We start from the raw sequence: 27,319 nt of genomic DNA on the forward strand, positions 1-27,319 counted from the left end.
CCGAGACTTCCATCCTTTAAGCTCTCTTTCACCCAGTCTCTCTTCTCCTCAGGTTCCTAGATCTATCTGCTTCAGAAAGGTGCCCTTCTGGGCCAGCCCCGTGGCTTAGCGGTTAAGTGCGTGCGCTCCGCTGCTGGCGGCCCGGGTTCACATCCCGGTCGCGCACCAACGCACCACTTCTCCGGCCATGCTGAGGCCGCGTCCCACATACAGCAACTAGAAGGATGTGCAGCTATGACATACAACTATCTACTGGGGCTTTGGGGGAAAAAATAAATAAATAAAATTATAAAAAAAAAAAAAAAAAAAAGGTGCCCTCCTTCCCTCCAGCCCACCTGGGGCTCCACACCCCTCTGTCCTGGGTGGTGTCAAGGTTTGGCGCACGGAGGGTGGATGAAATGTGTGTTGATGGAATGAGCACAGAGCGTGGCCTGGCAGGGCTGGTGGGGTGTGACCTCTCGCAGTTTAAGGCGCTTAGCCTCGTGATTAGGCCCAACACTAATGAGGTCAAGGTGGAGGCTTTGATTCTGCCACGGCCCCTGGTAGCCAGATGGACAGGGGAGCACTGGATTCCCTGAGTCAAGACTGGCCCACGCACAGCCCCGCCCTGGCCAGGCTGAGCCCTCGTCCTCAGCACCTTGCTTGTCACCTCCTAATGCTTATGACAGCCTGGAAGCTTGTATTCATGTTCTGTTCATGTGGTTTTTGTCCATCTCCAGGCTGTGACGGGAGCCCACAAGGGTGGGCTGGCTCTGTCTCGTTCACACAGGGTCCCCAGAGCCCAGCACGTGCTCTGGCATGTGCAGGATGTGGCAGGAACACTGTAAGTTTTTTCCCTGTCGTAGGAAGCGCTGGCATTTCTGTCGGTTTGTTCACTGACGCAGCCCAGTGCCTAGCGCTTAGGAGGCACTCAATGAATATTTGCAGCCCGAGTTACTGGGTCTAGGTTATCTCAGGAAGTACTTCCCTTCTCTACGTCTCAGGTTCCTCCTCTGTAAGAGAGTTCAATAATCTCACCCTCACAGGGCGAGGTGATGGGGAGTTAAAGACCATCACCGAGGTGACGGTGCTTTGTATTCTGTAAGGCATGACAAACCATTTGCTTTTAGAACAAAAAGTGCTCTTTGTTCAGAGCAACAGGCTCACGGAGTGAGCTGGAAGGTCATTAGAAGTCACCTACTCTGACCCTCCCCACTGCATTTTGCAAGTGGGGACATTGAGGCCCAGAGTCTGTAGTGAGTTGCCCAGTTCATGTGACAAACAAGTGACGGCCAGGCTATAACCTGCCTGGTGACGCCTCCCTCCCACACCATAGACGGCTCTCAGGAATAATCTGCAGGTCATTCACACCATGGTATAAATGACGAAAAAAGGGTTGTGCTGGGGTGGTGGAAAGGGTGGAAAGGGCCCTCGACTGAGTCACACAGGCCTGGGGCAGCAGCAGTGGCCCTGAGGGCAGGGGGCAGCACAGGCTCTAGCCTGTGGCTCTGAGTCACCCTGAGAGCCCAGGAAGCCCCTCGTCCCCTCTCCGGGTCTCAGTTTGTTGGGACTAGGAAACTTTGGGGATCCACACCCATCTACAGGGTAAACCTGACCTGCTATCCCCACCAGGGCCCAGCTCACGGAACTTCGGACCTTACAATTTAGGTTTCTGGTCCTCCCTCATTGGGCACGGCCCCTTCATAGCTACCCTTACATCCCGACTGAGGCTCTGCGGCCACACAGCCTGGTGCAACCTGGCCCCTCCCTTCCTCGTGCCTGTTTCCTGCTCTGTTCCTAGAAGGTGACCAGTGAGTGCGGCTAAAAGTGTTACCCTCTTCTGCATCTTGTTCAGGGCTCAGCAAATAACTCATGTCCTTGGAGAGCCCCCCATCCCCGCCTCTACACACCAGGGCCCCCACCCACAGTGTTCATTTTCTACTCTGTATTTATCACTATCTGCAGTGGTCTTATTTGTCTCCTTAATGACAGACTGCCATCTCTCTCGAGAATGCATCTGAGCTCCCAGCCCAGAGTAGGTGCTCCATAAATATTTATTGAATGAATGAACAACTCCTGGCTCCTGTGAGGAGGTCTCACTCCCCTCTGACCACTGAGGAAATGGGCTTAGAGGGTGGAGGTTCCTCAGCAGAGCCGGAATTGAACCCAGGCCGTTGAACCTGGGCTGTCTAACCGCCAGCCAACCACTTTCATTCCTGTGTCAGGTGGTCCAGAGAGGGGCACAGAGCATGCCAATGGCCAAGTCTGAGTGTGGGTGACTTTCTGAGCCATTGCCCCCTCAGCCCCCTTCTTGGCCAGGCTGAGAACAAACTGTGAGGAGCTGTGAGCAGCTGTGAAGGGTGAGATGGGGGGCCCAGGGTTGGCTGTCTCTGAAGACAGACCAGCCATCTTGGGCTTCCCCAGCACAGCCCTTCTGGAAGCCCAGGTGCAGGGCTCTGATGTGGCCATGGAGGATTAGGGCTTAGCGGGCAGGGCACAAATAGCTCCTAAGCCTCTGTATGGAGGTGCTGCTTCGTCAGCAGCTCCCTCCTCCTCCTCCTCCTCCTCCTCCTCCCCACCTTCCCTCGCTGGCTTAGCCTCACCTGGCTGCGTCACCACAGCTGAGTGAGGCCTCAGACTGAGCTGAGAATGTCAAGGGGGAAGAAGGGAGGAGACAGAATGACTCTCCTCCCCTTTCTTCCTCTTCTCCTCCCATCCCTGCCTCCTTCCTTCCTTCCCTCCCTCCCTCTTTTCTTCCTACCCCAACCTTGCCAAGTACCTTCTATGCACCGGGCCCTGGGCTGGGTGTGGGGACACTGAGATGAATCCTACACAGTCCCTGCCCTCAAGGAGCTCCCGGTCTCAGGGGGTAGAAGACAAGGGAAAATCTAATAACCAAGAGAGGCAGGAATTTGCTCCCAGCCCCAGTGCTGTGGGAGCCCAGAGGAGCAGGATGTGGACCAGGAGGGAGCCTGGGAGGCTCCTTGGTCTAGGCAGGGGGCTTGCTGGTCGAGGCCCAAGGAGGGAAGGGTCAGCTGGTGTGGAGGCACTGGGGCCCTGGGGCCCTGGGAGGGGGTGGCAGGGGAGGAGGGCAGCCTAAGAGTCCAGGTGCTAGCTGGCTGGCAGTGGGGGCCACTCAGGGTTACAAGGAGGGGAGGGCATGACCAGGTTTCCCATTCCAGGAGGATGTTCTGGACTCTGGGTGGAGGAGTAGCAGGGAGTACTGGGGTAAGTGCCCGGCCCAGGGTGAGAGCCCTGCACAGTGGCAGCCTCTTTGCTGGGGCTCCTACTTGCCCCAAGGGCAGGGCTACCACAAGTGGAAGGTCACCTGGTACCTGCCACAGGCAGCACCCTTGGAGAAGGGACATCTGCCCACCTGTCCAAGGGCCACGAGGGGCTCTTGGCTTTGGTAGCCTCACTGGGGTAGATGGGAACACCCAGACGGCCGAGGCCAGGCTAGAGCCAGGTCCATCTAAGGTCTGGCCTGGGGCTCCTTCTGGGCCCCTAAATACCCTCCTTCCTTAGTTCCTCCTTCCAAGAACACGCGAACAGTGTTGAGGACTTGGAGACAAGAGGTATCAAGTCACAGCCTGAACCACGTCCAAGCTGTGCAGCCTCTGGCAGCCGCTTCTCTCGCCGGGCCTCAGCCTCTTCTTAGCGAAACGGGCATCTCAAGATCCCTGCGGTGCCTTCCTCATTGTAGCAAGTGAGGGGTCACCAGGGTCATCAGCTGGAGACTGTGGCCTGAACCCCAGTGTCAGAGCTGGAGGAGGCCCTTTGGTACAGAGGGGGAAGCTGAGCCCGGGAGAGAGGACCGGACCTGGTCAAGACCCTGTCCCTGTCAGGAGGGCAGCAGAGCATAGTGCTTACGTACAAAGGCCGCCCCTGGGTGTGAATCTTGGTTCAATAAATATTCATTGAATGAAAGAAAAGAGAACGTCACTGAGCCTCAGTTTCATCATGTGCATAATGGGCATCCTTGGAAGCTGCTGAGGATTCATTTAGATGATGCATGGAAAGTGATTAGCAGGGTGTCGGGCGCTCAGTAAACACTGGATTTAATGGGACCTACGGTGATTGCTTCTCAGACTCAGGCCTCCAGAGCTCAGCCTCCCCGCGGCAGCAGAACCTGGCATGGCACACCCTCGTTTTTGTTATTTGGCGGAGAGGATTCAGCGTGCTGGAGTTTCAGGCTGGGCCCCCTCCCCCTGCCTCTAGCCTTGGACCATCTGATCTGTCACTGTGATTGACGCCTGTTGGGTGGCTGGGGCTGTTTTCTCCCTCTCCCCTCTTTTTCCCAGCCATATGCAAATGATTTCAGTTCAAGTAATGCGCTAATGGAAATCCTAACACATTAATAAATGTTCAGCGAGAGAGAGTACGCGTGATCGTAAGTAATTAGACACTCAACGGAGGAGTTCTGTTGGCACAACTGTCTGGCTCCCTTTATTTTCCTTCATCATCTCCAAAGAGAGATGCAGAGGGAGGCAGGGAGGAGGGGGTGGGGCAGGGGTCCAGTTCTGGGACCACTGGGTGGCCTCTGAAGCTGCTCCCCTCTTGGGCCTCAGTGTCGTCTTCCCTCCAAGTGGGACGTTTGTCTCGCTCTGCCCACTTCACAGACGCCCTGTAAAGTACCAACGTCTAACCACGAGGGTAGTTTTCAACAAGTTCCCTGACAGCCTAGTTCCCTTTCTCCTGCTGTCAGGACTTTGCATAAAGTGCCAGAAGTGCCAGACTGCCTGCTACCTCCCGGGCAGGCAGAGTGGCAGGCGAAAGGGGCGGGGCCTCAGGGATGGACAGATCAGGGGCTTCCCATCCAGGGTTGGTGAGCTCCCTGGGCTCCAGCACCTCCGCCCGCCCCCATAGCTGTGGAATGGAAATCATAACCCTTCCATCACAGGGCTGGTCTGAGAACTGAGACAACACACGAAACGTGGCTGGCACAGGAAAGGTCCCCCATAAATGTCAGCTCTCCCTCCCCCCTTTCCCATCTGCCACCCATCCAGGCCCTCGAGCTGCTGAATCGGACACTGTTGACGCCCAGGGAAAAGCTTCAGGTGGGGCTGGGGCCTCGGTGGGGCTGGGGGAATGTGGAGGTGGGTGGGCTCCAGACCCTCCCGAAATGGGTCCTCTTTGCCATCTTCTTTGGAGCCAGGTATCTTATTTTCTTATCAAGACAGAGCCCCGTTAAACCAAAATAAATAAATAAATACACACCCGTCCCCCTACTCATTCCCATATTGCCATTTAGATTAGATTACATTTTAAGAGCACGCAAATGTAATGTTCTTCTCGGATCAAATTAGAAACAGGTGCACTTTTGCATAAGGAAATTAAGTTGCAGACAATATGAAGATTTGCTAAAATGCAGACACTGATGAAAATAAGTAGCCCTTTTATTTGTAATTATTGAGGCAATCTGTTCGCAGAGTGTACATGTTAATGGTCTGACAGATCTGTGGACTCCAGCAGGCTGCCATGAACAACTCGGAGCTGTTCTGAAAGTAACAGATTTTTTTTTCTTAGAAAATATATGTACATTTTCTTCTCCATCTCCTGGTGTTATTTACAAGGCACAAAATGCCAAAAATAGGAATTCCGTGGTTACACAAGGCCGCCGCAAAAGAGAAACTTCATCTGGGCAGAAGACACATTCTGACAGTTGAACTCTCTTTTTTCAATAGCCTAACCGACTGCCAGGCAGCCCCAGAGGGAGCGGGTGGTCCCGAGGGCGCTGATCACGGGCTGGGGTCGTCGATGCGCCTCCGGCAGTAGGGGCAACAGGTGTGCTGAAGCACCAGCTGCTCGTAGTCTTCCGAGTGGAACATCTGCGGAGAGATGGCCGCGGCCCTCGTCAGCCCCGAGCCTGGCAGGGACCGCTGCCCTTCCAAGGGGAGGTGGCTTTGCAGTGACTCAGGGCTACAAACACCAGATCCAGGACACCTTTGTCTGAGGACTGGGAGGGAGAGGGAGAAGGGTCTGTGGTCTCTATTTTTCTAAATGAAGTCCAAAGTCCAAAACACTTGCCCGGCCCTCCTGGATGAAGGGCAGGTGCAGAGAGCACAGGGTCAGGGGCAAGTCCATCCAGACAGCACACGGAATGCAAGTGGGAGGAGGAGGGCCTAAGGACAGCCATGTCTCTTCTCCCAACTCGGAGCCTTGGCCTTGGCCATGGAGGAACCAACTGAGCTCCTTCCAGGTGCCTGGCCTCCCCAAGAGCACACTCGGGAAATGGAAAAGCAGCAGAGGGAAGACCCTGTGAGGCAGGCACGAGCTGCGGTCAGTGGGCACGGTACCTGGAAGCAGGAGGGGCACATGGTGATGGGGGCATCGGGCAGGAACGAGCGGAAGTACTGCCACTGCAGGGGCGGGGGCCAGCGCTTGATGAGGACGTCCCGACGGCTCAGGGAGCGCAGCACCGACCTGCTCACCACCAGAGGAACAAACTCCGAGCCGCCTTGCTGCAGGTCGGGTGAGCGGGAAGCAGGGGGCACCAGCGCCCGCACTCAGCCACAGTGGCACGTTTATGTGGGTCATGATCCCAGAATCTTTGGGGGTGGCCAGGGAGGCCCCCAGAGACTTCCCCTGCCAGGTCATGCAGCCCCTGCTGGCCATCTCTGGTGACAGGGAGCCCAGCACCTCCTCTCCCCGAGTGGCCCTGACAGGGAACAAGTTCCTCCTCATGCCAAGAAGCGTGCACAGGAGAAGGGACCTGAGACCGCCCTCCCAACAGGCTTCTTGTGCCTCAGCAGCCCATTACTCAGAGGCGCCCTCACCTCCAAGCTCAGCTTTGCTGTGAATGGGTCATCCTCTCCCACGGAGTCCACAGTCTCGTCCAGACTCAGAGTCTGGGAATCTTGAGGGGTCTGGTCAAGGATGGAACCTGAGGCCCAGCAGGAAACAGGCCCCACCCTCCACCCAATGTGTTAAGACTCACAGGGGCTCTGTCCAGGGCCTTGGTGTGTCTCCTATGGTTCTGGGGAAGAGTGACAGGGTGTGTGAACAGCTTTCCAGATGTAGGAGTGGAGGGAATGCAGCCCAGGAAGGAGCCAGTCCCGGTCACACAGAGGGAGGGACCAGGCCCCAGTGCACAGGTGAGAAAGGAAGAGAGAAAGGGGCTCTGATGGGCCCTGATGCCCCACAGACCATGCCATGGCTCATGTAGGCCTGCCGTCCAGAAGCACCACATGAGCAGAGGCCTGTGGGCCTGCGGCGTGGGGGAATAGAAAGGGTGGGCCCAGCTGGAAATCAGTGCCAGCAAACCTGGCAATTCCCGGAGAAACACTCAGCAGTCACTGGTGGTCTGCGGGCACTTGAGATGGCCTTGCAGGTCTTATTTCATGGAGAAGGGGATGAGAGCTCCTGCAGATCCCGAGGCTGGCCAGACTAGGCTGAAGGACTCCAGAGAGGCACCCCCTCTGTCAGGCAGTGGTGGAGGAACTGATGTGAGGCCAGGGCAGGTGGGGCCTCCCAAAGAAGGCCCTCAGGGGAACGGAGGCTGTTGGTGCTGAGTCAGGTATGGGACATGGCCCCACACAGCAGTAACGACACAGCCTGAGCACCTGATGTGTGTGGGCAGGGGGCTGGCGTGCGGACACAGTTTCTGTCTCCCTTCTTCAGCAAACAATTCCCTGGGTTTTCCTCTCTCCTCTGCTCCTCAAAATGTGGACCACAGACCAGTGGCGTTGGCATCTCCTGGAAGCTTACAGAAACACAGGCTCCCAGCCCACCCAGACCTGTTGACCCAGCTGCTGCGTGCTAAGGCCACTGGGTGAGGGGTGTGCATGCTCACGTGTAGAAGCCTCCTCCTGTGCTCAGCCAGGACAGCTAACATGGTGCCAGCCACAGGGATAAGCTGAGGTGTGGCCCTTGGCCCAAGCTGTTCCAGCAAGGGTGTGCCCTGGGGTTTTGGCTGACAGGCTGGGAGGAGTGTCAGCCCTTTCTGAGGGGTTGCACGGCTGTGGATGCAGGGTTGGCACTGCTGGTGGGGAGGGGGCAGTGCTGCCTAAGAAGGAAGCCACTCAGAGGACAGCAGAGCCAAGAGGACAGGAGACAGCCTCCCGCCAGCGTCAAGCAAGCACCTGGATCCACTAGGCGTCCATCTACGGCTAGGCTTCTTTGCACTCTCTTGTTTGCTCAGTCTCTCTGAGTCATGGTTTCTGTCCCTTGTACATAAAAGTGACCTGACTAGAAGAGTTGGGGCCACCAATACAGACATCATATGCCATGTTGGCTGCTCATCAGCTCTGCGTGGCCAGAAGCATGGACAGCGCCTTTTAGGAGCCAGGCGTGGGTGGGAGGCCCTCCCTGGAATGGAGAACAGGTGAAGGCCAAGGCACTGTCTCCTCTTCCAAGTGCCACTTCGGGGCCTGTGGGCACACACTGTCTCCTCCTGCACCTCTGCACCCTGGCCACTGCTCTGCCCCTAGCACCTCTAGCCCCTGTCCCTGCTGCCAAGTGGGCCTCTCCAATCACTCAGCAGTGGCTTGCCATGCCCCTGCCCCGCCTGGCCAAGCCATCTTCCGAGGCCCTCCTGCCTCCTGCCTTGCGTCCAGGTCCCATGCTTGGCTGGCACACACAGGGGTCCATCCCAGTGCCCAGGATACTGTTGCTTGTGATCTCTTGCCATTTGTTCTCACCCTTGTGGCTTGGTGCCTCCAGGTTGATGAGGGAGACGGCTTCTTCGTCAGTGATCCCCTCCTCCAGGTAGAACTCAACCAGGTGCAGCACCTCTAGAGGGCACAGGGCAGGGGAGGGGCTGGGTGTTGGTGGCCTCAGGGGAGGCTGGGGGCTGGGATGCTCTCACCAGGCAGCATGAGAGGAGGTGAGATCACAGAGTTCCTTCCCCACCCAGCAGCAGGCTTCTCTGAAAGCAAGCAGATGCAGCGGGGCTGCCTCTCTTGCCTGCCGCATGTCTGGGGGAAGCAGGTGTGTGTGCATGTGTGCACGTGTGTGTGCACAAGTGAGAACTAGCGGCCTTTAGTCCTCCTGCATCCCCCTAATAGCTGGATGGGCTCCTCTCCAAGGAAGAGGAGAGGCCTCTGCCCAGCTCCGGGAAAGGAGCTTCTGACCCTTCGTCAACATGGAAGGAGCCCATCTCAGCCTCCCAGACTCAATGTCTGACCAGCGACCTCTATTCCTGGGGGATTTACGTTATGCAAAGCCCCACATCAGGTTCTCAGGAGTGGGTGCTTCAGATCTGGGCAGCACTGGGTCCTGTCTCGGGGAACCCTGAGTGACTCTGTGTGTGAGGCAGGGTGGGTGTCACATTGTCCTCAATTTACAAATGAGGACTCATGTGGCCAATAAGCAGTGGCATGACCCCCACCATCCACTGCCCCATCAGCACATGTGGGACTCACCATAGGAGGAGGCGGAGAAGACGAAGGGCTGGCGGCAATTGATGCAAACGTTGCCCAGGTTGTTTAGCAGTGGGTTGCTGGCGGAGCAGCGGTAGCACAAGGGCACCAGCTCCTACAAAGACACAAGCACCGCACTGCTGGAGGGCCAGACCTTACACACGTCCCCCGCCACATAGGTGGGCGGGGAGGGGCACGGGGCCCAGGATCCATGCTGTGAGGAAGCAGGATAAGGACGTATAGAGACATTGGAGGCCCCGACTCTTGGGGTCCACTGCCCCAGACACCTCCTTCACAGGCAGGGCTCAGCAGCACCATTCTCCCGGCAAGAATGACAACAACCACAGCTAACCTTTACCAGCCACTTACCATGCTCCAGGTCTTGTGTTAGGCTCATTACCTGCACTGGCTCATTTATCCCCACAGCCACCTGTGGGAAAGCTATTCTGTGTGTCCCTATTTGATAGAGAGGGAAACAGAGGCTCAGAAAGATTGAGGCATAGCTAGGAAATGGTGGAGCTGAGGTGTGAATCCAGGTCTGTCTGATGCCAAGTCTCTACTCTGAGCTTGAAGGAGGGGATTGTGAAAGAGACAGTAGCTGGTTAGGTTGCAGGAAAGAGGCCTGGGGCCCAGACCAGGCTGCAGATACGTGGGTGAATGGATTTGCTGGAGAGGATAACCTGGTTCCAGAAGGAGGGTGGGCTAGAGCAGGGGCTTCTCGGAGGAGGTGAAGGCAGAGCCACTGGGCATGGAGGCGTGAAGCAGTGTGGGCTAGGCCACAGCAGACACAGAGCCTCAGGAGGGCTAGGAAGCAAGGGAGGGCAGGGCTATGGGACTCAGGGGGGCCAGGGGCTGCTGCTGGAGTACAGCAGGCTGAGTGGAGGACAGAGGAGGTGGAGGGGGAAGAGCAGAAGGAATTGGCAGGCAGGGTTTGAGCAGGGGAGAGGAGCACAGAGCCCTGAGAGCATGGCAGCCATCTTTCAAACAGAACCCAGGCAGGGCAAGAAGGGGCCAGGAGACATCCGAGAGGAGAAGCAGCAGCCTCCTGCCCAAGGGGGCCACGCCCTCACCTCGCTGTCATGGAAGGGCTTGGAGCGGATGGTCAGGCTGCCTAGCTCAATGGACTTCTGGAACCTGGCAGGGATCCACAGGCCCTGCAGCTGGTTGTAGGCATGCCGGGCTAGCTTGTAGGCACCTAGTGCCCTGCTTTGCTTGGCTAGAGTGAAGAGCGTCTTCCTGCAGATGACAGGGTTAAGGACAACACAGGCCACACCGGGCCTAAGAGCTGGCACTACCTACCCTCGAGTGACCCCCGTTCTGGAATGCAGCTTGTGCTGGTGCCAGGAGGGCTCGGGCAGGAGCCTGGGGAGTGCTTTGCTCATTTGTGGGATGTAAGTGTATTTCTCAGATATCAAGGCCCAAGGATTTTTCCAGAGATAAAGACAGTGCAGTTTCCATTAATATTTTAACCTTGCTTAGGTTCTCTGGGCTTGCTGATGGCTCATCTTGTACCCTGACCAAGACAAAATGGCTCTCCTCACCTCCACTAGCCTGCCAGCCAGCCCCTAGGATGCCTGGCACCAAGTGCCCTCCTGCTTCAGCCCTGCCAGGTGGAGCCCAGTCCCAGACCGCCTGGGGAGCCACCCTCAGGTCTGGCTCAGAGGCCACCAGGTGCAGAGCACTGCTCTGCCTGTACTTCGCCAAGGGCCACAGCAATTTCTGAGCAGAAACTACCCTCCTCGGAGCTCCTCATGCTGAGGCTGACAAGCCTTTGTGCTCTACCTCAGGTCACCTCAATTGCGGGCTGTGCCCAGGCCCAGCCTGCCCTTCCCCACGTCTCTGCGGCAAGCTTGGCTCACCGTTAGAGTTCCAAGTCCCGTGCCTCCTCCCCATGCTCCTTCCCCGAGGCTCCTGCTCCCCACACCCTCACTGTGGCACCTTCCTCTCCAGCACTTATATGGGGGTGAGTTTCCTTGTCTGTGTCTCCACTGCGACTCCTCAAAGTCAGGGTCTGTGTCAGGAGCCATTTCCAGGTCCCCAGTGGACAGCACAGGGTGAAGCTCAGGGTGGGGGTTCAAACTCTGCTGACCTGAACAGAACTTCCTGGAAAGGCTGGGTACAGGGGCTGAGGCCCCACACTGAAGCTGTGGCCACTCCTCTGCAGGGGTCTCAGTGAAGGCACCGCTTGATTTGGGGGAATTTGCCCTGAAATGTAACTGATGGACCTGGAACTCTTTGGAGAAGCCAATTCTCACTAATTAGCGTCTCCGAGCCCTCCCTCGGGGGGCTTCTTCCTTACGGAAAGAAGGCAGGGCTGGGCTGGGAAGGAGCTGAGAGAACAATGATTTAGAAGAGGACAGAAGATAATTATGACTTTTATGACTTTCAATACTTTAAAGATTTTGGTCATTTCCTGGTAGATTCTGGAGGCACAGCCCCCACTGTGGCCCTCACTGGAGAGACCAACTCACAGGGAGGCCCTCAGGCCACTGCCTCCCCACTTGGCTCCCACCCAGGGTGGGCTTCAGCTCCTCCCGCACACCATGCTCACTTCGCCCTTCCAGGCGCTGGGTGCTCCTCTGAAACATCTACTCTACCGTCTTCCCTGGTTACCTCAGCCTACGATGGATGTCACCTCCTCCACTCAGTCTTCCTTGACCATGGCCCCACCCTTGGTTGCATTCCATTCTTGGACACAGCACACATCCCACTGAACCAGGCCCTGACCCTTGTCATCTCCCTCACTGGACAGCAGCTTTATAGCCTGCCTGCCGGGGGCACAGCAGGTGCTCCATCCACCTGGGCTGAACACTCCGCCGCCCCACCAGGGCAGGGCCCAAGATTCTAAGCCCAAAGGGCTGATGCTTCCTACATTTTAGTCACACTCTCATTTGTGGGCTCCGGAGGGCTTAGACAGTGTGTTGCCCAGAAACCCATTGCTGGGCCCAGCCCAGAGAGCCCTGAAAACTAATCTTCTCTTGGCACTGGCCCCTCAGCCTCCCTGGCTGAGCCTCTTCTACAGCAAAACAGCAGCAGCAGGGCAAGCTCTCCCTCTTCCCTGAGGGCTGCTGGAAAGAGGGAAGGCTCTGCCAATAAAGTGCTCTGGAAAGAACTTCTCAGGGCCATTAGATGAGAGGGGTGTGACAGAGGGTGGGGGTGAGAGAAAGGATACACTTTAGAGATGCCCAAGGGGGTGTCCTTGGTTAGGCTGTGCAGCAGGAACCTGGAGATGTTGAAGAGGGTTTCAGGACGACAGAAACTGAACGGCTCCTCCTGCAGCGAGAAAAGCAAACAGGACTGAATTCTTCAACTGAGCTGCTGCTGGGCCAGGCCAAAGGCGGACACCAATAATTCTGAGTAACTTCAATTAAAGAGTGGATGTGCTTAATGAGCATCTACTGTGTGCTGGGCACTTTAGTCACTGTGGTCTTTAACACAAGCCTGTGCGGATGCATTTTCATCCTCACTGTACTGAGGCAAAAACCGAGGCCCAGAGAGATGATTTGCCCAAGTCACTCTGCACAAAGGAGCAGAGCCGGGATTCAAACCTAACTCTGATTCCAAAGCCCAAGAATGTCTTTCTCTCAAGCTGCACTGCCTCTGGGGTTGATAATGATTCCATTTTCCTGAATTCAAGTTGTCTCCAATTAGCTCTAAAAGAGAAGACCTTTTATGCAATTTAGGACATGACCACGACATAAGCATGTCTTTAAGCAGAGGCAGTCAACTCTTCATAGCATGAAATCACACGCCTTTTCTCGCTCTCCAATAGCAGCCTGACGGTTTGACGCCCACCAAACGTGCACACGAGAGCTCCTCAACCGCCCCTCCGTGTCCCCAGTCCCTGCACAGGCCCTAACAGACGGGGCACTCAACGCACATTAGGAGAATGAAGAGGTCTTCTGTACCTAGAGGCTGCCAGAAGCTCAGCACAGTGGACTACAGGGAATCTTCTATCAGGTGGAGGTGCATAGAAGTTTAAGGCTACCCTGTTTTGAAGGAATCTAGCACATGGCGTGCAAACTGAGTCTGCTTTAGACGACAATGATGAAAGCAGGCCAGCTCCCCCTCTCCCTCCCCCTGGAGCACTTAAATGGTAATAAACTGACATTTCCTGAAGGGTCTTCTAGGCCATACTCATCACTGAGCCACCAGGACTTAGGCCCTAATTGGTCTAAATTTGCGAGGACTCACTTTATACTACTTTTTTGGTTCAGAGCTCAGCATCCTCTTTAGTTCTCACTTAAACGTCTATAGCCTCTGTTGCTTCCAAGAACCCAAGAAAACCTGAGACTACATCCTTTTCTGGGTAAGAACCAGGGAGAAGCCTGCTTCTAGTTATATTGCACTAGGTGTGGAAGCTAAGAAAGGGCCCAGAAAGAACAGAGTAGGGGGGTTTTTCAGGATTAGCACCTCTCATCTGGGAAAGAAGCCATTATCTCAGGAAAGGTCTGATGCTTCCCTTTCCAGTCTGCTCTGAAGCAGAGCTGCTCTGCTGGGCCCTAATGCCAAACCCTAAAATACTACCCACTGCCAGGCCTTTGCACATGCTGTGACCTCTGCCAGGAATGCCCTTCCTCTTCCTCCTCTTCATTTGCTCCATTCTTACTCATCTCCCTTCTCTTGGCTTAGGGGTCACCTCCTCCAGGAAGCCTTCTTAGTCCTCTAAGCTTTTCCCTTGAGGGAACTGTATTGCAACTACTTGTTACTAGACTATGAGCTTCTCAGGGGCAGGGACAATGTCTTGTTCACACTGTGTCCCAAGGCTTCAGCACAAGGCCCGTCACACAGTAGGCATTTGTTGAATGAAAGAATGGCCCGATGAAGAAGCCTCAGCTGGGAGGAACAGCCAGGGACCCCAGCTGGTGTGCAGCTGCCATGAGCTCACAGCTACATGTAGGTCCTGGAGCAGAGCTCAGTGGTTACAGAGAGGAGAATCCCAACCCCATGCCCCCAAGGTGTAGAGAAGGATGAAGAGAGAGGAGAGAAAGAACTGGGTTCCCAAGTGGTTCAGGCAAACAAAGACTGAGCGGGGGCCCTGACTTTTGGGCCTAAGTTGAGTCTGGGGTCTTTTTTTGGAGTGGCTTCGTTCCAGGTGAGCACCTGAGCTGAGGGGCCCTAGAAAGACTGTAAGGAAAGATGAGGTCCCCGGAGACCACTGCCCTGGGTTGTGGGGCACAGACGAGATGCAGGACTGATGGCTGGGCCAGGCAGAGGCTACGAGAGGAGTCTTTCTTGCCAGACTTTCCCCAGAGGCAAAGAATGTGCCGAGAGTTCAGCACAAACGAGGGGGAAAGAGGTGCCCAGGGTGGAAAGCAGGGTCTGCTCAGAGAACCGCGAAATGCTCAGCTCAGTGGAGCAGGCCGGAAAGCTGACTGGAAGCCTCGGCCCAGGGCAGTAGGACCAGCTGACACTCATCTCGGGCCACTCTGTGCCAGGCACTCTTCCCCGTGCCCTTCCAACACTAACTCATCTAATCCTCACAATCCCATCGCGTGGGTACCGTCATCGAGAGGGAAGGTGAGGCACAGAGGAAAGCAGATGGCGTGCCCAAGGTCACACAGCGGAGTCGGGGTGTGAGGCCCGTGGTCTGCCTTCTCTGAGTTGGAAGGGAGCGGGAAGCAGAGGCTGAGAGCACAGGCTCCGGAGCCAGCCTGTCTGGGTTCCCGTCCTGGCTCTCCTACTTACTAGCTGTGAGATCTCTCTGTCCAGCACCTCAGTCTCCTCATCTGTAAAACGGGGAGGATAATACTTATCTCACAGCGTGGTTGAAAAGATCAAACGAGCTGATGCAATAAAGCCCTCACCGCATTGCCTGGCATGTAGTAAGTGCTCAGAAAAGGCTGGTTATTGATATTATCCTCCCAGCTCATCAGCATAGGATAAGCTCACACAGTAGGAGCTTAATCAATGTTTGTTGAGTGATTGAGGATACACAAAATGAGGAAGCTGATGATGACCTGTTATCTGTTCCCCATTGTCAGAAGGTAGATTTAAAATGGCTTAATCAAAAGAATCAGGGAGTGACTAAAAAGAACTACTTGGGTCTCTGGAGATCAAGCCACCTCTCTTGTCATATAGAGAAGGAAACTGAGGGCCAGAGAGAGGAAGTAAGGTGCTCAAGGTCACACAGCAAGTCAGTGGCAGGGCCAGGGAGGGACCTCAGGCCTTTGGTTAGGGCTGGACCTGCACCCGCCTGGAAGAGCGGGCCCCATGGAACGTCCACCCCTGATCGTTTTAGAGACAGCCCTTTGTCTGGCTAACCCAGAGTTTGCCTGTCATCTAAACCTGAAGCAAGCAACCAGAAAGTCCCACTGTAGCTCTGGCTTGCTAACTCAGAAGCACACAGCTTGCTACATGGCAAACAAGTAGCCAATCAAGGAAAATCAAAGTTCCAAACTTTGTCTCCCGGGGGAGACCAGGATTTCTCAGCAGGTCATCTTGCCAAGTGGGTTTACTTTCCATCCAGAGATCTGCTGCTCTTTAAGATGTGCCCAGTGCCCCTAGCTCAGTAGGCGGGGCCCCGCCAGGCACCCATCTCCCGGCCACCTTACCGTGTACCGGTGAATGGCGTGGTAGCCGTGGTATAGCTCAGCCAAGTGCTGGAAGTGGTGGAACTTGCCAAGCATCACATCCTTCTGGGCAGGATCTGAGGTGTGCAGCAGGAGGGGAGTAGGGAAGGAGGGAGGAGATGTGTCAAGCCGTGTCTAGAAGGAAGGGCTAGGCAATGGCACTGTTGCCAGTATCAGTTCTCCCCTGACACGGGGCCTACACTAGGAAGAGTCGCAAAGAGGTGCAGTGATGGGAAAGGTGCTCTGTTTAGGAGCTGGGGCCATCCTAAGACAGGTAAAGTCTCAGCTGGGCAGACACATGGCCAGGAAAAGCCTGGGGACATTTCTCGCAGGTTCTTCCAGATCCTACACTACACCCGACCAGGTCATTCCACTGGAGGAGCTCCAGCCGTGGCAAGAAGAGACATACCAGAGGAGCCCGGCAGGGAGGGTGGGCAGATGTCAACTTCATTTATGCTCACCTCAAACCTCTTCCCTTTCTGCCTTTTCTTATCAAAAGCACGGACCACTGGCCAGAACAGAAAAATGCCACCTCAGACCTGGGCTTGACAGTTTTCAAACTATAACCATGGCTTCTGTGAGGCTCACAGCAGCCTTATGAAGGAAGCAAGGCAAGATTTCCCGCATACTGCAGTCGGGGATGTAGAGCTTAGGAAGGAATTGTGACTTCTTACAAGTCACCTGGCTGCCTCCAATTCCAGTGTTTTTCCCACTTCTGCATGCTGGCCTTGGTCCAGTGAAGAACATCTCCCTGCTCCCTCCACTTCCAGAACTCCCTCAGTGCATTATGGGAAGTCTTGTGAAAGAAAGCAACATTGAAACTATTTTCTTGCCTAGGATGAGTGAGAATCTGGAGTGTGTTATTGTAAAGTGATCTCTTTTTCATCTTTTCCTTTAATTAAATTTTTTTAAACCAGTGCTCACCCCAGTCCAGTTATGGGCTCCCAGGTAGCAGGGGAGAGATATGTTCTGAATTAGCACCACAGGACAGGACCTCCCAACCGTAACCCCAGGACAGCCCTCATACCATCTTTAAGCTTATGGGCAAAGTGGAAAAAGATGACACACCAGATTATGCTGCTGCAAGACAGGGTTATGGACAATACACCCAATAAACAAGCCCAGGGCTTTAATTAAAACGTCCCAGCTCTTCCGATGTTTATCTTGGTGCCAGAGTGGGGCTGGGGAAAACAAGCGGCCTGGCTGATGTTTACTTACCTTGAGCTATATTGAGGCACAGCATGGACAGCATCCAGTAATAATAGGCAGCGTCATTAAATCTGTTCTCCACCACGGCATTGTGTGAGAGCTGCTCCAGCACCCTGACCGCTTCCCCCTGCCGCCCGGCCTTGTGGAATGCTGGAGGGGCACAAAAGCACATGCAATTCAGAGAGTGGGATGGAATTCTGCGGGGCTGGCAAGGGGCTACTGTAGAAGTAGGACACTCGTCCAAGCATCTGCAGCACTTCGTTGCTGGGATGCGCCTCTCAGACCGAAGGCTATAAATAACTGAGGCTACATCCTGAAAAACAGTACAGTGAGATATACTCATTTCTGGCTGGGAAAAGGCAACGGGCTTTGGAAAGGCATGGCAGAAGGAAAAACTTGAGGGGTCAAATTGCAAGGCAAAGTCTGAGGATGGAACTGCTGCTCGTCACCAGTGAGGTTCTGCCCCTGCCCCATTCCAGGGCAAAGCTTTGTGACTCCCAAGGTGACACTAACAGGACCTGACACTTTAACGGGCTGGGTAGTTTACAAAGCACTTTTGCTGCTGATCACCTCCCTGGATCATCACAACAGGCTTATGAACACTTTTCTTTTTTTTTCATGAGGAAGATCAGCCCTGAGCTAACATCCGATGCCAATCCTCCTCTTTTTTGCTGAGGAAGATTGGCCCTGAGCTAACATCTGTGTCCTCTTCCTCTACTTTATATGGGACGCTGCCACAGCATAGCTTGACATGTGGTGCGTTGGTGCGTGCCTGGGATCTGAACCTCTGAACCCCGGGCTGCCAAAGCAGACTGCGTGCACTTAACCACTGCGCCTCCAGGCCGGCCCCTTATGAAGACTTTTTTTAATGGGCTCTGCAAGGTAGAGGTAAAGTGGCATACTCTAGGTCACAGAACTGAGCCCAACTCAAGTTCTCAGTTGGTCTTCAACTAAGTGCTTTTTGATGATAACCTTGAAAAATTTGGCTCAGTTCTAGCAACCAAACATTTGTGAAAACAAGCAAAAAAATCTCTCCATCGTTCTACACTCATTTAACAGAAATTTCCTAAGTCCCCACTATATGGCCAGACTCTCGGGATGTTGGACACTGCCAGGGAAGCACCTCTAGCTGTGACGCTTGCCCACGTGTGGGAACTCAGATGATCCAAATTCTCTGCTTTAGTGAAGGAAAAGGTCTGGCCTTTGTTCCATTCTCATCTTCAATCTCTTGTCTGAGCACCAAGTTACTATGGCGATGGATTCTTGGAAGGGCAGATACAGACAGATGGGTAGGTTGATGTGTTTTGCCCAAACATGCACATACTTCAGCAACTGGGTGCTCTGGAAATGCTGAAGCAGTAGAGAACGCGCCATCCTTCAGAGGGGGCTTTTAGCTGAGGAGCTCCAACAGGGAGACATTTGTTCCGCGATGTGTCCAGAGGTGGCAACTGTTACCACCTCCCTACATAGAAATGTAAATGAGATGCTATGGAATACGACACACCCAACTTCAATTAGAAGATTCCTAAAGAGGCAGCAAAACCCTCAGATGCATCAGGTTCCGGGTCAGACAGATTCTGGTCCAATTCTGGCTCTGCCACCCTCTGGCTTTGTGACTTTGCAGGGCACGTTAGACTCTGCGTCTCTGCAGGGCTGCTGGTAAGACTCCAAGGTTATGTAGTTAAGTGCCCAGCCAGTGCCTGATACAGAGAAGGCAGTCACATTTTCAAATTATTATTATTACCAGTTAAAGCTCCACACTTCCTTTCACTCCTATTTCAGATACTGCCATACCTGGTATGCAGCCCATTTTACCAATGGAAATGCCGAGAAGCAGAGGACACCCCATTTATCTGAGCCAGAAACAGAACCCAAGTTTCTATTTGTGGTAGAGGAGAGTGGCAAGTGAGACGGTGCCAGACACCGTGGGAGTCCTCTCACTGTGTCCTCGCCCCACCCTAGCTCAAACTCCCTCTCTGCCACCTCCTTGCTGTGGGACTTCAGGCAAACCCCTTTCTTTACCTCTTCCCACCTCAGTTTTCTCACCTACAAAACAGTACCTACATCATGGGGCTGTTGCGAGGATTAAATGGGAAGATACATTTGAGGGCACAGTGCTTTGCTCAGAGAGGAGACATGACCTGCCTAAGGTACTGAGGCAAGCTAGTAAGTGAGGGACCCAGGTGTGTCGGACTCCAAAGCCCATTTCTTTCACTGCTCCTCAGTCTTTCACCAATGAACACATCACATCCCCAGGATAAAGTCATCAATCTTGGGGCCTACTACAGGAGGGGCTTGGCAGTGCCTTCTCCTGCCCCTTCTGCAAGTTGCCAATCTGTGTGGCCTACCTTTCTGGGCTTCCTCAAAACGGTCGTTCTCTGCTAGCCACTGAGCGTAGGGCACATAGATGTCATCCTTAAACTCAGGATGCTTCTCGCCCAAAGCAAAGGCCTGGAGGAAAGAGCAAATGCATTCTTAATAAAGCAGCCCCCGCAGCCCCCATGAAAACACGGCACTTGGCTGAATCCATTAGAGATGTCATATTTTGCCAGCCTGATGACTCAGAGGGGGAGAGTGCCTCCCCCCACCAACAACCCCAGAAACGCAAAAACAAATCAGCTCTTTGAAAACAAAAGGCAATTAACAGCAATATGCAAGCGACCGGATTCAGTAACAACACAGTCTGTTTCTGGACCACAGAAGCGGCACAGAATCGGAAACATTTTATTTTGAGCGTTTGCGTGGGCTCCTATAGCGCTGTAAACAGATTTCTTTTAATTGCAGGCGACACCTAAGGAAACAGAATTGACATTATCATCATCACTACTTATTAGCTGTCAAAGATGACTGTGGACTAGGTGCTGTAGGGGACGCAGTGACTGCTTTATCTAGGTTCCAGAACCACCTGTAAGGCCAAGAGAACCAGGAATGAGTCATGGGCGACAGATGTGGCAAGAGGAAGAAAGTTTGCCTGATGCACAGCCAGGACTAAGAGGTTCTAAGATTCTCTAATTTATGCTGCTTGAGAAATCTCCTGATAAATTTATTTTGAGAAGCCATTATTGCCTCTGTCCCTGGTCCCACCTTTTCTCATCAGTGACCTTGTCACCTCACCAAATGGAGCCACTCAGAGGGCAGACAAGAGTCAGACAGCTCTTACCCAGAAAAGGCCCTGCTCTGGCTCTGTAAATTAGACCATGGTGGGCGGATGGGGTGGGATGAGGACCATGGGTGCAGCCTCTAATACTCTCAGGGATGAATTTCAATTCAGGGCACAGGCAGACAGTGAGCTGGAGGGTGGGTGTCAAGCCACAGAGGGGGCAGCCCATTGGCTGCTTCTGCCAGCCTCACAGCCTCACCTCAGCCATCTTTCCTGTTGGCCTGGCTAATTCTTCTCACCTGCCCCTCACACCAGAGGAGTCCAGGTCAGTGGAGGGGCAGACAAGAAGGAGGAAGAGGAAGTGGCCCTGAAATGGCTCTGGCAGCCTGCACCTGGAAAGGTATTTTCTGCCAAAATGCCACCCAGCAGGTTTTAAATGTCATAGAGGTGTGTCTCCATGTCAGAGATGCATCAGCCTGGGGTGCTGCTCAGAGGCAGCTCAGACCAACAGCAGGCACTGGGGGCTGTCATGTTAACTCTCACATCCCTGGTGTCTATCACAGCTGGCACAGAGCCAGCAGTCCATAAAGATTTTCTGAATGAATGAATGAATGGAAAAACATGGAAAGCTAACACCAAAAGGCCCTCCAAGATACTCTGGCTCAGAATTCAAGGGTAAGTCTCCTGACTGTCAGGCCAGTGTTCATTGTCACAATGAGGGCAGCTGCTCTCTACCTAAACCCCAAAAAGCCCCCTGTGGCCCAGAGCTCAGGTGGGGCCACCTAACCCACGAGGTGTGCTCTACCCTCACCTCATCCCAGTGCTGGGTCTCCACATGCAGCTGAACCAAGGACTTCAGGTCACCAATCTTCAGGTAGGTCTCAGCAGCATAGCCAGGGTTATCCAGCTTCTTGAAGTAGTGAGCGCACATCAGCAGGGGCTCCCGCTCGGCCTTGTCTAGCTTACGGGCAATGTCGATCAACCTGGAGAGGTGAGAGCACAGGGAGGAAGAGATGGGCTCCTGCGAGAGGAGCCTGATGGAAGGAAGTGGCATGGGCTTTCGGGTCTTCTTGAGGACAGGCTCTGTGTCGATTCACGCTGATGTCCCCAATGCTCAGTACAGAGTCATGGCCCCTGGTACTCGATGGGTGGTTACTAAATGAGCGAATACATACTCTGAACCATTGCCCAGTGACCGGGAGAGGTTGCCTGCTAAAGGACACTGTCTCCCCCACCTCATGTGCCTTTCACAGGAGTTATTAATCTATCCAGCAGGATCTGGGTATAGAAACGACCGTCTACTGGTACCGACTGGGGCCAAGCACAGCCCCGTGAGCTTTCACATGTGTGATCTCACTGAGTCTTCACTACCCTGAGCGCTGGTACTATTATTCCCATTTTACAGAAGAGAAGATGAAAAGTAGGGTGGAAGGTATAGCAACCTGCCTAACACTCTGCAGCCAGGGGTGGCAGAGTGTTCTTTCCACCACTGTTTCAGGAATTCCCATAGGAAAGGAGAGGCAGAGGCATAAGAATTCTTCAGTGACAGGACCTCCAGAGGAAGAGGCATGGGGTCTGCTCTGAGCACTGGAAGAAAGGCCTGCGGGAAATTGTGACTGTGCCTCTCCTCCTGGCCAAGGCACTGACCACGGGTGAAGGGCCACGGGACCACTGGCTCACCTCTTCTTCCCAGTGGCGACGGGCCCTCCCACTGCTAGTGGGGACATGGTGGCTGGATGGAAAGTGCCTGTTCACTCTGGTCAGGCTGGCGTTTGGAGTAAAACCAGCTCTCCCAGGGGAAAGGGGTTCTACCCAGCTTGCTCTTTGTGAGAAAGGAAAGGGAGGCAGCTGTAACAGATCCCTGTCTCAGAGACAGGCAAGCTCAGGGAGGCCTGTCAATCTGTACTTAGAATAATAATGGTATCTAAAAATAACACCTCTCAGCAGAGAAAGGACATATTTTTAGGGAAAGGTGGCACAGGCAACCCCTTAGAGCCCCCCCACCCCCACCCATCAAACCGAATGTCCCTGGAGGAGAGGTACCTTTTATAGCCAGACCTGGAAAGGGGACAGAACATGCTTAATGTCTCTTTACTGAATTAGTTAAGTATCCCCAGGGTAACCTGATACATATCAGTTTCAAATGAAAGTGACATGAAAAACTAGAGAGGAGAGCGGGGCCCTAAATCTGCCTGGCTCTCTCCTGTACCACCCCTTTTGTGAAAAGAATAATTTTAGGGGCAAAATCTGTGCCTCTATCTTCGAGAAACTTTATTCTTGGATGAGAGAAAGATGGAGTGGTAGGTCACACGCCAAAGGTCCCTTTGTGAGGGGTACACACACCAACTACATGGTGGGGTTCACAGGGGTTACTTAATCATTAACCAGCCCCTCCCCAGGTCCTGCCTGGGCTACCACTACCTGGGGACCAGTGTGGCTTCCAGAACAGCCTTTAGGGTTCAAACTGAACCAACCTCAGTACCTGCTCCCTCATCTGTTCTCCTTTGCCAGCTATGGCAGCGTGTGTGTGTGTACACATGTGCGCGTGTGCGCGCACACACACGTGCGTGTGAGTGTGAAGCCCACTTTCCCTGACTGTGGGAAGAGAAAGCCCTCCTGATGGAGGTCTGTTGCTCTAAGAGTCCCAAGACTGAATCCATCCTCTCTCTGGGCAGCCTCACCCCAAGCCTGCTCCTCTTCTGTTCTCTACCTTGGTGAGTGGCATTACCAACCACCAGGCCCAGAGCTCAGAGTCAGCCTTCAACCCCCTCGCCCAGCCCCGCCCCAATACCCCCATCCAGTTGGGTCCTGTCAGTTCTAGCTACTGCATATCTTTCATTCCCTCAGCTACCACATTCCTGCCTTGTCGACGATACTGGCCAGTTATCTGGTCTCCCTACCTCTAGTTTTACCTCCACCTATACCCACTGCCGGAGTGGGCTTCTGACAGTACAGCCCTGACTAGGGGTCCTCATTACCTACTGACAAATCTAAATGCCTCAGTTTGACACCTGAGGCCCTCCTGGTGCAGCCAGCCATCCTTCACCCTCCCACTCCTATACCTTTTATTCCAAACACAGCCAACTCATTCTGTTTGTGCTGTTCTTCTGGCCTGCACGTCCCTCCCCTTTCTGCCCTCTCTACCTCTTGAAATTTGTCAAGGCCCTTCATGCGAAGACTACCTCCTAGAAGAAGACATCCATAGTTCCTCCCATGAGAATTCATGTCTCCTCCTTTGATGTGCTTAGAACTTTTCTTGTTCTTTTTCAGCTCCTACCATGATACATGCTATGGGCATTGAAGTCAGCCAGATCAGCATGCAGCTCAGCTCCATGACTTCCCAGGTTTTTGGCCTTGGCCAATCAGTTGGTCCTTGAGCCTTGGTTTCCCTCATTTGGAAGATGGGCATGGAAACACCAATGCTTAGGGTGTGGGGGGAGAATCAAATGCCTGCAAGGCATCGCAGTGCCTGGCTCACAGGGAGGGCTCAGCGATGGCAGCTCCAACGGCGGGTATCTTGCCCTTCTCACTCTTGGCCACCATTCCCTCAGGCACTCACTAAGTTCTTCAAAGGCTGCCTCACTCAATCTCCATGTCACCCAAAAAGCTAGTCACCATCACATTTGGATTAGATATTTACAGAAACACTATTTTTTCACTTGTCAGTCAAAACTAAGAGCTGACATGACATGACATGCTGCCAAATGCGTCCTGGGGCAGGGATTAAAAACCTACATGTCAACCCAGCCATGGTCGCCGCTGATCTCTATGGCCTTGACGTGCTCTCCTGCTGAGATGTACATCTCCACAGCGGCTTTGGGCTCATTGATACTTCTAGCCCAGTCAGCCTGTTTGGTGATTAGCATCTTTGTTTCTTTGGGGTCTCCAGATCCAAGGAAATCCTGAGGAAGCACAACAAACAAAAACACTCTGGATTAGAACTTCCTGCTGCCAGCATTACGTCAGGCTGCCGAAAGCTGGAGCAAGGAAGCGCTCCGTTTGGCTGAAGCTGGCGATCAGGATGCAGGCGTGAGCCCATCCCTCTGTGGCTGACTGGGGGGCAGTCCCAGGTGTCAGGGAGGAGTGCTCACAGGCTGCCTCACAGGGGCTCCTGGGGGGTATGGGGACAGTGTCAAGGACTATGGTCCTCAACGTTTCCTGCCCTTCCCACTAATGCACATTTGTTCTTCAGCTAAACAACACTTTCCGGACTTTTTGGAGCACTGTACATAAACCCTACAGTGTGGAGGCTCTATGATCAGGTTACTTTGTCTCTCTCATACAGAGTTTGATGTCTGTGTGACCATTCCTATATAGTGACTCTATAACCTCGTTGCACAATTTTGAATATTCAGACCTACAATCTTTATTCAGTAATAGGGATGACACCGCATGCCTCAAAGTGAGGCTAAGCACATGGTCTCCTAAACTTAATCAGACACAATGATTTACAGAGTTCTAGGAGAGCCCCTCTGTGCCCTCCCCTCAACCACCACCACACTGGAAGTACTAGTCGCATCTGCTTTCTGATTCTATTCACATTCTGTTGCCTGAACTTAGCGCATCATCCCCTTGGCTTTGCCCCCAGCTATTTGTGTAGGGCAGATAAGCAGCACAAGTGTTTTTGGTTAATTAATTCTCAACTGGATAGTATCAGACCCCATCCTGAGATCAGGTCTGCAGGGGTGGGGACAGCAGGAGGCCATGGGGGATCTCAAGCAGGGGGAAGGGGCCTGGAGAGAACCTGTGAAGGAAGAGAAGCCTGTGGATCTGGAGGCTCAAGGGTCGGGCCGCAGGGCCTGTGCTTATTCCACCACAATGGGAGGCCACCGAAGGGCCATGCCAAGCTTCCCTGGGTTGGCCCAAGAATATGAGAGAAACAGGCTCAGAAAATCACCTCTTTTCAGGATACAGTTACCCAAAATACATATGTGGGAGTTGGCCATAGTTGAGGCAGCTTTGGTGCTGACATTTTTAAAGGTGGGGCTTTTCAAAAAGAGAAACTGAGAGCTCTTAGGGCCCAGATCTGCGTTACTAGTAAGAAGCGGTTTGTCTCAGGAATAATGTACCCTGCAGAGAGTGCGCTGTGTCAACCTCACAAAGTAAAAAAAAAAAAGCACTCCTTTCCCCATCATTAGCACTCATTTGTCAGGAAAGTACAGTCAATGTATGCTAAAAACCCACTTGAACAATTAGCTCTCTCTCTTTTTCCATTTGCTTTCAGGGTAATTGTGTACCCCCTAAAATAAGGTATTAGATTGGCCTAAGAAACCCAGCTGTTTAAAGGGCAGCATCATTAACCCTGTTGGGGGATCCAATAAAAGACAGACTCGCCTTGCTGGCCTTTGGTCCCTCTGGAGCTCACACAGGGGAAACCACTGACTATCTGAAGATGCCTAGTGTGGACTATTACAGACACAGCCTTGACTCTCGGCAGCTACTACAACGCGTACTCTTTACGCCAGCGCAAAGCCGGAAACTCTACTAACCTGGTTGATTAAATGAGGTTAGCAGCTGGAGAAAACAGGCATCCTAAAAGAACAGAAGTGTCCTTCAAAGTGAGTGCTCAGTAGACTCGGGATGACTGCAGCGAGAAGGGTCAGGGGCCAAGAGTGAGCCATAAATTTGGGTTGTCAACAAGACCAGCCAGGCACACAGCTCACAAGCTTGAAGGAGCCTCCTCTTGCCCGACAGCCCAGCTCGGGGAGCTCTGACCTAATTGAAGCTGAGTCTAAATGGTTCCTTCAAGGCTCAACAAACTGGGTTTTCTAAGGTTCTTTGGTTCCATGAAGCTAATTTACACGTTATCTGGGGTTATGGCAAAGACTTTGTCCTGGAGTGGACAGAAAGAGGCTGTGCTGAGTGATGAATGAGACTAAACAGTGTTCTCATGCTTGGTGATTTTGATAAGGACATACTACATAAGAGTTAAGAGCATTATAATTCCCTTTATCACCATATAAACATGTCACTTATCCGGAAAGCATACAATTTATTTGTACGTGGGAATGTAATTTAAAAATTTTCCGAAAACCAGATTGAATCTTGGGAAGCAATTTTCAAGTAAACAAAAACATGCCATGTTAATAAGCACTGTATCTGCCCCCGCCGACCCCGACATAATGTGTATGTACACATTTTCTCAAATTCAGACTATTGGGGGGAGATTGAAATGGAATCAACCTACTTAGAATTGTGATCAAAAACTAAAACCAGAAACAACCCCCAGAGCATTTACTTTCATAGAGAGGCAGACCAGATGGAGTGTGTAAATGGGCTGCATTTCTGCGTAGGAGACTGTAGGCGCATGAAATCCACCTGAAGTGTGAGGAGGGGCCTCAACACAGGGGTAGGAGTGGGGCTGGCTGGGGAGAGGTCTGAAGAACAGCCACTCTGTGGTTAAGCTTGGCCCCTCTCATTTTCCTAACCTCTCTACAGCTTGGCCTTTGTACAGGGCTTTCTCAGACATTATTTTGTGCAATTTCAGAACTAGGCTGAAGCTGTAGCTATGTTACCCTCCAAGAAGGCAATGCAGGCTTAGCAAAAGGAAGAGCCTTTCCCTAGGTCACCCATAGGAAGGACCAGGACTCTGCACGCCAAGGCAAGGCATGGTCTACTATGCCATAGCTACCTACTGGGAAGTTTCAGAGGTTCCAGGAAGGGCTGATGTCCCAAACAACAACCATGTCCAGCTGTTCCTAATGCCTAAATTCTACCCCTAGGGATTCAATCTTTTAAAATTTTGTCTTCAGTTTAAATGTTGTTATTCCCAGAAAGAGACACACTAATTTAGGTGTTCTCAGTGTAAATGCAGTGTTAAATTGTGTGTGTGTGTGTGTGTGTGTGTGTGTGTGTGTGTGTGTCGGGGGGTGGGGGGATAGGTGAGAGTATGCAGGGAGGGTAAAAAAGTTGAAGAGGGGAAAGTGGAGGAACTTGAAGCACCCAGATCTGGGAGGTGGATCAAGGTGAAGAGACAGACTGGGACCCAGGTGCTCATCCAGGTATTAATGACCAGAAACTCCTGGGCCACATCACAGTGATCCAGACACAACCTTCAGCCCCAGGATCTCACAGATGGTGGAAGAAAAAAGAGCACAGCC

The 27,319-nt window shown here is 53.2% G+C and overlaps 1 protein-coding gene across 7 annotated transcripts in view; it reads right to left on the reverse strand.

Moving 5' to 3' along the window:
• Positions 1-5,357: 5,357 nt before the first annotated feature.
• IFT122 (intraflagellar transport 122) overlaps positions 5,358-27,319 on the reverse strand; it is a 75,499-nt gene continuing 53,537 nt past the window's right edge. For 4 of the 7 annotated variants that reach the window (XM_058565953.1, XM_058565921.1, XM_058565915.1 and 1 more), the window contains 12 exons: positions 23,955-24,121; positions 21,031-21,202; positions 19,468-19,570; positions 17,129-17,269; positions 15,893-15,987; positions 12,511-12,611; positions 10,409-10,574; positions 9,342-9,453; positions 8,586-8,711; positions 6,756-6,835; positions 6,276-6,440; positions 5,358-5,807 (listed from right to left, as the gene is read on the reverse strand). In XM_058565953.1, the coding sequence (XP_058421936.1) occupies positions 5,718-5,807; positions 6,276-6,440; positions 6,756-6,835; positions 8,586-8,711; positions 9,342-9,453; positions 10,409-10,574; positions 12,511-12,611; positions 15,893-15,987; positions 17,129-17,269; positions 19,468-19,570; positions 21,031-21,202; positions 23,955-24,121 (1,518 nt within the window). In that variant the 3' untranslated portion in view covers positions 5,358-5,717. Of the gene's footprint in view, positions 6,441-6,755; positions 6,836-8,585; positions 8,712-9,341; positions 9,454-10,408; positions 10,575-12,510; positions 12,612-15,892; positions 15,988-17,128; positions 17,270-19,467; positions 19,571-21,030; positions 21,203-23,954; positions 24,122-27,319 lie in introns of all 7 variants that reach the window. The other 3 variants (XM_058565934.1, XM_058565907.1, XM_058565931.1) reach the window with 1 other exon arrangement.

This window comes from Diceros bicornis, chromosome 2 (genome assembly GCF_020826845.1).
Source record: "Diceros bicornis minor isolate mBicDic1 chromosome 2, mDicBic1.mat.cur, whole genome shotgun sequence".
Lineage (NCBI taxonomy): Eukaryota > Metazoa > Chordata > Mammalia > Perissodactyla > Rhinocerotidae > Diceros > Diceros bicornis.